The 10,958-nt window shown below is 35.1% G+C and overlaps 1 protein-coding gene across 7 annotated transcripts in view; it reads left to right on the top strand.

The window, feature by feature from the left end:
• Positions 1–7,149, top strand: part of scn1ba (sodium channel, voltage-gated, type I, beta a) — a 35,630-nt gene extending 28,481 nt beyond the window's left edge. For 6 of the 7 annotated variants that reach the window (XM_061983066.2, XM_061983063.2, XM_061983062.2 and 3 more), the window contains exons 6-7: positions 1,999–2,140; positions 6,923–7,149. In XM_061983066.2, coding sequence (XP_061839050.1) covers positions 1,999–2,140; positions 6,923–6,998 — 218 coding nt within the window. In that variant the 3' untranslated portion in view covers positions 6,999–7,149. Of the gene's footprint in view, positions 1–1,998; positions 2,141–6,242; positions 6,306–6,922 lie in introns of all 7 variants that reach the window. The other variant, XM_061983067.2, reaches the window with a different exon arrangement.
• The last annotated feature ends 3,809 nt before the right edge of the window (positions 7,150–10,958 follow it).

Raw genomic sequence — 10,958 nt, 5'->3', positions numbered from 1 at the left:
ATACATATGTATATATCAGTGACGTGCGGTGAGGTTGATGGCTGGTGAGGCACTGACTTCATCACAGTCAGATTTACAAACATATGAACCCTAAAGAGTATCTTATTCACCATTTGATTGGCAGCAGTTAACGGGTTATGTTTAAAAGCTCATACCAGCATTCTTCCCTGCTTGGCACTCAGCATCAAGGGTTGGAATTGGGGGTTACATCACCAAAAATGATTCCTGGGCACGGCGCCGCTGCTGCCCACTGCTCCCCTCACCTCCCAGGGGGTGATCAAGGGGATGGGTCAAATGCAGAGGACAAATTTCATTACACCTAGTGTGTGTGTGTGACAATCATTGGTACTTTAACTTAACTTTAACTTTACACATACAAACTGTAGCACGCAAAAAAGCACATTTAATAAAAAAAACGTTATGGTCTTACCTTTACTTAGAAATGAAGTCCACAACTAAAGCCCTCACTTAAACTTTCCACGTGCAAGATTGAATCTATTTAAAAAAAAGTGTAACCGAGGGTTTATAAATGTCGCCTATACTGTATGAAACTACAAAATAACAAACACGGACGCTCCAGTTTACACGAGGACCACTTTATTTACCTTCTTTCAAAAACTTCCGCTCCACTCCGTGTCATCACTTCCGCTCTTAGCGCCTTCAAAATAAGAGCTCAAGGCATATACTGTATAACAGCGCATAACAGGAACTTAACATCACAAAGAGGAAAGCCCATAAAAATAGGTTACAAAAGTTATTTAATAAGAAGCCAAAAAGTGCAAAAACAATAATGTTCGTGTTGGAGGAGTTGTGAATTAGGTACACCTGCAGTCTGCAGGTGTACCTAATGTTGTGGCCCTGTAGTCATTCACAACTCCTCCAACACCAACATTATTGTTTTTGCACTTTTTGGCTTCTTATGAAATAACTTTTTTAAATAGATTCAATCTTGCACGTGGAAAGTTTAAGTGTGGGCTTTAGTTGATATAACAATTCCACGGCGGGGGTGCAGCAGGCGGGATTAATGGAGCCTCAGCCAGTGCGTCTTTTGCAGCCGTTTTATGATTGCTCAGCACAAGAAATACGTTACACACATACAGTTGTTGACAAAATACACTGTACATTATATACCTCAGCTAACTGAACTATGGAAATGTATAATATAATTCATATAGCAATACAGTCTCACTGCACAGCAGGTCAGCAGTTAGCCGAGTCCGCAATCCATGTTGCGGCACTGAGTGACGTGCCTCAACTGGCTGCTGTTCACCGCACCGTCTCTTCTCAGTATTTGAACGGCAAATGTGAAAATTCAGCGATTTTGAATAAAAATAATCTAAAACTGGTGAAGTTAAATGGAAAATAACTTTATAGTATAATCACTGGATACATATAACAATTTAATTAATTTTTTTTCTTTTTACATTTTTTTTCTTTCCATGATGGCAGGTGAGGCCCCGCTTCACCTGCCTCTAGTGACTGCACGTCACTGGTATATATATACACACACACACACACACACACACACACACACACACACACACACACACACACACACACACACACACACACACACACACACACATACATATATATATATATATATACATATATATACATACATACATACATACATACATACATACATACATATATATATATATATATATATATATATATATATATATATATATACACATATACACACACACACATGTGTATATATATCTAACGTCTGCTGCTGATCACATGGACAAATATAAGACCTTCTGGAGGAAAGTTCTGTGGTCAGATGAAACTAAAATGAGCAGTTTGGTCACAATACCCAGCAATATGTTTGGAGGAGAAAAGATGACAGAAACACCATTCCTACCGTCAAGCATGGTGGTGGTAGTATTATGGTCTGGGCCTGTTTTGCTGCCAATGGAACTGGTGCTTTAAATGGGACAATGAAAAATGATGTGTTGAAATGTGTTCAAATGTTCTCCTTGCATGCAGTGACCAGAGGGATGGCGTCCATTATGTCTGAGGTGATGATGTACGTGTCCATCATCGGCCTGCAGCTCTGGTTGTTGGTGGAGATGATTTATTGCTACAGGAAGATTTCAGCGGCCGGCGAGGAAGCGTTGAGAGAGAGCGCGTGAGTCAACATCACACTTTCACACATAACTCTTTCACACATAACACTTTCACACATAGCACTTTCACACATACATAGCACTTTCACACATAACACTTTCACACATCGCACTTTCACACATCGCACTTTCACACATATGTAACACTTTCACACATAACACTTTCACACATAACACTTTCACACATCACACTTTCACACATAACACTTTCACACATAACACTTTCACACATAACACTTTCACATCACACTTTCACACATAACACTTTCACACATAGCACTTTCACACATACATAACACTTTCACACATAACACGTTCACACATAGCACTTTCACACATCACACTTTCACACATAACACTTTCACACATAGCACTTTCACACATAACACTTTCACACATAACACTTTCACACATAACACTTTCACACATCGCACTTTCACACATAGCACTTTCACACATAGCACTTTCACACATAACACTTTCACACAACACTTTCACACATCGCACTTTCACACATAGCACTTTCACACATAGCACTTTCACACATAGCACTTTCACACATAACACTTTCACACATCGCACTCACACATCGCACTTTCACACATAGCACTTTCACACATATGTAACACTTTCACACATAACACTTTCACACAACTTTCACACATCGCACTTTCACACATCGCACTTTCACACATCGCACTTTCACACATAACACTTTCACACATCGCACTTTCACACATATGTAACACTTTCACACATAACACTTTCACACATCGCACTTTCACACATATGTAACACTTTCACACATAACACTTTCACACAACACTTTCACACATAACTTTCACACATCGCACTTTCACACATCGCACTTTCACACATCGCACTTTCACACATAACACTTTCACACATAACACTTTCACACATAGCACTTTCACACATACATAACACTTTCACACACAACACTTTCACACATCACACGTTCACACATAACACTTTCACACATAGCACTTTCACACATCACACTTTCACACATAACACTTTCACACTTCACACTTTCACACATAACACTTTCACACATCACACTTTCACACATCGCACTTTCACACAGCACTTTCACACATGGCACTTTCATACATAACACTTTCACACATAACACTTTCACACTTCACACTTTCACACATAACACTTTCACACATCACACTTTCACACATCGCACTTTCACACAGCACTTTCACACATGGCACTTTCATACATAACACTTTCACACATAGCACTTTCACACATAACACTTTCACACATCACACTTTCACACATCACACTTTCACACATAACACTTTCACACATAGCACTTTCACACATAGCACTTTCACACATAACACTTTCACACATCGCACTCACACATCGCACTTTCACACATCGCACTTTCACACATAACACTTTCACACATAGCACTTTCACACATCACACTTTCACACATAACACTTTCACACATAGCACTTTCACACATAGCACTTTCACACATCGCACTTTCACACATAACACTTTCACACATCGCACTCACACATAGCACTTTCACACATCGCACTTTCACACATATGTAACACTTTCACACATAACACTTTCACACATAACACTTTCACACATAACTTTCACACATCGCACTTTCACACATAGCACTTTCACACATGGCACTTTCACACATGGTACTTTCACACATAACACTTTCACACATAACACTTTCACACATAGCACTTTCACACATCGCACTTTCACACATCGCACTTTCACACATAGCACTTTCACACATAACACTTTCACACATCGCACTCACACATCGCACTTTCACACATCGCACTTTCACACATATGTAACACTTTCACACATAACACTTTCACACATAACTTTCACACATCGCACTTTCACACATCGCACTTTCACACATAACACTTTCACACAACACTTTCACACATAACACTTTCACACATAACACTTTCACACATAACACTTTCACACATAACACTTTCACACAACACTTTCACACATAGCACTTTCACACATCGCACTTTCACACATAACACTTTCACACATGGCACTTTCACACATAACACTTTCACACATCGCACTTTCACACATCGCACTTTCACACATAACACTTTCACACAACACTTTCACACATAACACTTTCACACATAGCACTTTCACACATAACACTTTCACACATAATACTTTCACACATAGCACTTTCACACATAACACTTTCACACATCGCACTTTCACACATAACACTATCACGCATAACACTTTCACACATAACACTTTCACACATAACACTTTCACACATAACACTTTCACACATAACTTTCACACATCGCACTTTCACACATAGCACTTTCACACATGGCACTTTCACACATGGTACTTTCACACATAACACTTTCACACATAACACTTTCACACATAGCACTTTCACACATCGCACTTTCACACATCGCACTTTCACACATAGCACTTTCACACATAACACTTTCACACATCGCACTCACACATCGCACTTTCACACATCGCACTTTCACACATATGTAACACTTTCACACATAACACTTTCACACATAACTTTCACACATCGCACTTTCACACATCGCACTTTCACACATAACACTTTCACACAACACTTTCACACATAACACTTTCACACATAACACTTTCACACATAACACTTTCACACATAACACTTTCACACAACACTTTCACACATAGCACTTTCACACATCGCACTTTCACACATAACACTTTCACACATGGCACTTTCACACATAACACTTTCACACATCGCACTTTCACACATCGCACTTTCACACATAACACTTTCACACAACACTTTCACACATAACACTTTCACACATAGCACTTTCACACATAACACTTTCACACATAATACTTTCACACATAGCACTTTCACACATAACACTTTCACACATCGCACTTTCACACATAACACTATCACGCATAACACTTTCACACATAACACTTTCACACATAACACTTTCACACATAACACTTTCACACATAACACTATCACGCATAACACTTTCACACATAACACTTTCACACATAACACTTTCACACATAACACTTTCACACATGGCACTTCTGGAAACTTCCACAAGCTTGCTGGGCTCCACAAATGTTGTCTTTGCTGCCCCCCACTGGAACAATCTGCTGGAAACACACAAAATATATTCTTCATTTTTCCTCATTCACTGTGCCTTTTCTTCCTCTTCCTCTTATTTTTAATCTACTTCCTCTTCTTCCTCTTCCTCCTCTACTTCCTCCTCTTCTTTTTCTTCATTCACTTCCTATTCTTCTTCCTCTCCCTCATCCGTATTATCTTCCTCTATTTACTCTTTCTTCTCATCCTCCTCTACTTATTCTTCTTTCTCTACATCCTCTTCCTTCTCTTCTTCCTCTATGTATTCTTCTTGTTCTTCTTATTCTTCCTCTACTTCCCTTTTCTTCTCATCTTCTTCTTTTTCCTCTCGTTTCTTATTCCTCTTCCTTCTCTTCTTCCTCTACTTTCTCTACTTCTTCTTGTTCTTCTTATTCATCCTCTACTTCCTCTTCCTTCCTTTACTTTCTATTTCTTCTCATCTTCCTCTACTTCCTTTTTCCTCTCATCTTCTTCCTCTTTCTTTAAATTCTTCTTCCTATGCTTCCTATTCCTTCTTGTCTTCCTCTACTTCCTTTTTCTTCTCGTATACTTCATCTTTCTTTTCTTCTTCCTCTTTCTTCTCGTGTTCCTCTTTTCTTCTTTCTCTACTTCCTCTTCCTTTTTATTCCTCTCCTTTCTCTACTTCCTCTTCTTGTTCTTCCTCAACTTCTTCTTCCTTCCTTTCTTCTTCTACTTCCTTTTTCTTCTCATCTTCCTCCACTTCCTCTTCATGCTCTTCTACCTCTTCCTTCTCTTCATTTACTTCCACTTCTTTCTCTACTTCTCCAATGTATTATTACTCTTCTACTTCCTCTTCTTTCTTTTATTTCTCTTCGTCCTCCTCCTCCTCCTCTTTCTCTACTTCTTCCTCTCTGTCTTCTTGCTCTTGCTCTCAGAGCGGAGTATTTAGCGGTAGAATCAGAAAGTAAAGAGGTGGAAGTAGCAGAGTGAGAGTGCAGGTAAGCCACATCTTCTCTGCCATCTTTTCATGTCACATTTTCTCATTGTTGTTCCTATTAACATTGTCCTTATTATTCAGGTGTTTACTAATATTATAATTGTAATTATTTTACAAATTATATTTTTTTATTATTCAAATTATTCAAATGATTATTCTTACTATTATATACATTATTGCTTATATAATTATTTACATTAATATTTACATTATTCACAAGTAAAAAGTGCGGTTTATAAACAGACTTCCTTTAAACACCCTTTAGGTGTAAAAATCACAGGAAGTCACCACAATAAAAGTTGTCGTTGCCATGAATATTCTGACAATGATTATTTCAATGAGTACTGCTTGTAAACACGTGCAACATCATGTAAAAGTTTCTCTAATGAGCAAGTGGTCCTGTTAAATAGAAGATCTTTGACTGGCCTTTTTGCCTTAGGTCCATCATTTTTATTTATTTTTTTAATCACAGACGATATTTTGTTGAATTTTTTTTTTTTTTTAATTAAAAATGTTAGATATAATTAATAACATTTTTGTTTTGGTTTATTTCATGAATCCTCCATTGAAGATCAGAAACTTGGACTCAATTATTCCCAACTTATTTGTCACCTGCAGCCTGGGCAAGAACTGGCGAAGAGACGGATTCTCACTCGCACCTTCATCCTCCTCCTCATCGCCTCCATCGTCATGACAACAAGGGTCGCTGGACTTCCTGCGGCAACAAAAAAGGGATTTGTGTTGTGCGTGCACGTGGTGTGTGTGTGTGTTTGTCTGTGTGTGTGTGTGCATGTTTTTGCATTTGCATGCTCACCACAACCAACAAAACAATTATAGCATATATAATATACACATTATATATATATATATATATATATATATATATATATATATATATATATATATATATATATATATATATATATATATATATATTTACCACACACACACTTTCTTGTATTTCTTACCTTCTCGAGACCTCCAAAAAATGCCTCTCTCTTTAGGTCCACCTTTTCTAGATGTATAAAGATGTGCGTTTACAACATTAATAATATATACATACTATACAAATATAAAAAAGCTTGCTGTGAAAAATGAGTTGGAATTTCACAAGAAAAAGGTCACAATTTCACAAGAAAAACTTAGAATTTTGGCAGTATTATAATAAAAGTCGTAATTTTCCACAACGCAAGTCCAAATTGTACAAGAAAAACTGAAGATTTGTGCAATATTATGATAAAAGTTGGAATTTGACTCAATGACAGTCGCAATTTGACAAGAAAAGCTTACAATTTGGGCAATTTTATGAAAAGAGTCATAATTGTACTCGACAAAAGTCACAATTTTATAAGAAAACTTCAAAATGTTGGCAATATTATAATAATCATCGGAATTTTTCTTGGCAAAATTATGACAAAAGTCATAATTTTACTCCAAAAATTTCACTATTTTACAAGAACAACAAAAAAAAAATGGCAATATTGTGATAAAAGTCAGAATTTTGTATGACAAATGTCACCATTTTGCATTAAAAAGTATTCATTTTACATAAAAAGAACAATTTTAAGAGAAAATATCGCAATATTACAGAAACAGAAAGAATAAGGGAAATTGTTCCCAATTTTATAAGAAAAAAGTCCACACTGTGAGAAAAAGACTGAATTTAGTTCATTTTATATATTTTTGAATTTTTTTTGTCTGTAATTGTTTTTTAATCTTCATTATTTACTCCAAGTTATTAAAGTATGTCTCTATATACATATTTATTTTCTTATTTTTAATGAATTTTGCAAATTTCAATTTCTTACACACACTTGTTATTACATGTGTTGACCAGAGGGGGAGCACTTTTAAAACCGACAAACGGTCAATTTGAAAAATCCCTCCTTTTTGGGGCCACCCTAATGTTGATAGATTTCACCACCAGGGGTGCTAATGAGACATTCTCTATTAGATGCAATGGTTTTCCCTATTGGGACCATGATTTATGTCCTAACTTGTTCACACCTCCTCATATGGAAGCTACTTTTCCTTGTTGATGTCTCAAGAAGGGTAAAAATACAAGAACACACACACACACACACACACACACACACACACACACACACACACACACACACACACACACACACACACACACACACACACACACACACACACACGTATTTGTAGAAACCTAAGGGCTGAGACAAAAAGCTGTTGAGCAAATAAAAACATAAAAAAACACCCACGGAAGAAGTTTGCAGAAGAAGGAAGTTAAAGGAAAAACCCAAAAAGTTTTGAAGCGAGCTGACAATTTTTTATAGGAACTCAAAAATGACCAGAGGTGGCCACTAGAGGGCGTCCAAGCACTGCCACCACAAATTGACGTTGCCAGGTATCGGAGGATGATTTATTAATATTATTATTACGTCTTCTGTAACATTTGTCACATTCACGTTTGTCAACTTGCAAAAATAAAACCTTTTGAAAATATGTTGATAGTTCAAAATCACGACTAAAGAACCCAACTAAAGTCACTGCCAGATTTAAACATCAACAATGTGTGTGTTAATTTTCACATTAACAATGTGTGTGTTAATTTTCACATAAACATGAACGACGTGTGTTAATTTTTACATCAACAATGTGTGTGTTAATTTTCACATTAACAATGTGTGTGCTAATTTCCACATCAACAATGTGTGTGTTAATTTTCATATGAACAATGTGTGTGTTAATTTTCATATAAACAATGTGTGTGTTAATTTTCACATCAACAATGTGTGTGTTAATTTTCATATAAACAATGTGTGTGTTAATTTTCATACAAACAATGTGTGTGTTAATTTTCATATAAACAATGTGTGTGTTAATTTTCACATAAACATGAACAATGTGTGTGTTAATTTTCACATGAACAATGTGTGTGTTAATTTTCACATAAACATGAACAATGTGTGTTAATTTTCACATAACCAATATGTGTTAATTTTCACATAAACGTAAACAATGTGTGTGTTAATTTTCACATAAACAGTGTGTGTTAATTTTCACATAAACATGAACAATGTGTGTATTAATTTTCACATAAACAATGTGTGTTTAATTTTCACATAAACATGAACAATGTGTGTATTAATTTTCACATAAACATTGTGTGTGTTAATTTTCACATGAACAATGTGTGTTAATTTTCACATACACATGAACGTGTGTGTTAATTTTCACATAAACAAAGAATGTGTGTGTTAAGTTTCACATAAAGGTAAACAATGTGTGTGTTAATTTTTACATAAACAAAATGTGTTAATTTTCACATAAACGTAAACAATGTGTGTGTTAATTTTCACATAAACAATGTGTGTTGATTTTCAAATAAACAATGTGTGTGTTAATTTTCACATAAACATGAACAATGTGCGTGTTAATTTTCACATAAACATACACAATGTGTGTGTTAATTTTCACATAAACAGTGGGTGTGTTAATTTTCACATAAACAATGTGTGTGTTAATTTTCACATGAACAATGTGTGTGTTAATTTTCACATGAACAATGAGTGTGTTAATTTTCACATAAACAATGTGTGTGTTAATTTTCACATGAACAATGTGTGTGTTAATTTTCACATGAACAATGAGTGTGTTAATTTTCACATGAACAATGTGTGTGTTATTTTCACATAAACGTAAACAATGTGTGTGTTAATTTTCACATGAACAATGTGTGTGTTAATTTTCACATTAACAATGTGTGTGTTAATTTTCACATTAACAATGTGTGTGTTAATTTTCATATAAACAATGTGTGTGTTAATTTTCACATAAACATGAACAATATGTTTTAATTTTCACATGAACAAAGTGTGTGTTAATTTTCACATGAACAATGTGTGTGTTAATTTTCACATGAACAATGTGTGTGTTAATTTTCACGTAGACAATGTGTGTTAATTTTCCCATGAACAATGTGTGTGTTAATTTTCACGTAGACAATATGTGTTAATTTTCACAAGAACAATGTGTGTGTTAATTTTCACATAAACAGTGTGTGTTAATTTTCACATAAACATGAACAATGTGTGTATTAATTTTCACATAAACAATGTGTGTTTAATTTTCACATAAACATGAACAATGTGTGTATTAATTTTCACATAAACATTGTGTGTGTTAATTTTCACATGAACAATGTGTGTTAATTTTCACATACACATGAACGTGTGTGTTAATTTTCACATAAACAAAGAATGTGTGTGTTAAGTTTCACATAAAGGTAAACAATGTGTGTGTTAATTTTTACATAAACAAAATGTGTTAATTTTCACATAAACGTAAACAATGTGTGTGTTAATTTTCACATAAACAATGTGTGTTGATTTTCAAATGAACAATGTGTGTGTTAATTTTCACATAAACATGAACAATGTGCGTGTTAATTTTCACATAAACATACACAATGTGTGTGTTAATTTTCACATAAACAGTGGGTGTGTTAATTTTCACATAAACAATGTGTGTGTTAATTTTCACATGAACAATGTGTGTGTTAATTTTCACATGAACAATGAGTGTGTTAATTTTCACATAAACAATGTGTGTGTTAATTTTCACATGAACAATGTGTGTGTTAATTTTCACATGAACAATGAGTGTGTTAATTTTCACATGA

Source organism: Nerophis lumbriciformis, linkage group LG21, assembly GCF_033978685.3.
Source record: "Nerophis lumbriciformis linkage group LG21, RoL_Nlum_v2.1, whole genome shotgun sequence".
Lineage (NCBI taxonomy): Eukaryota > Metazoa > Chordata > Actinopteri > Syngnathiformes > Syngnathidae > Nerophis > Nerophis lumbriciformis.
Note: the sequence above shows the minus strand (reverse complement) of the source record. Positions and strands in the feature narration are given on the sequence as shown.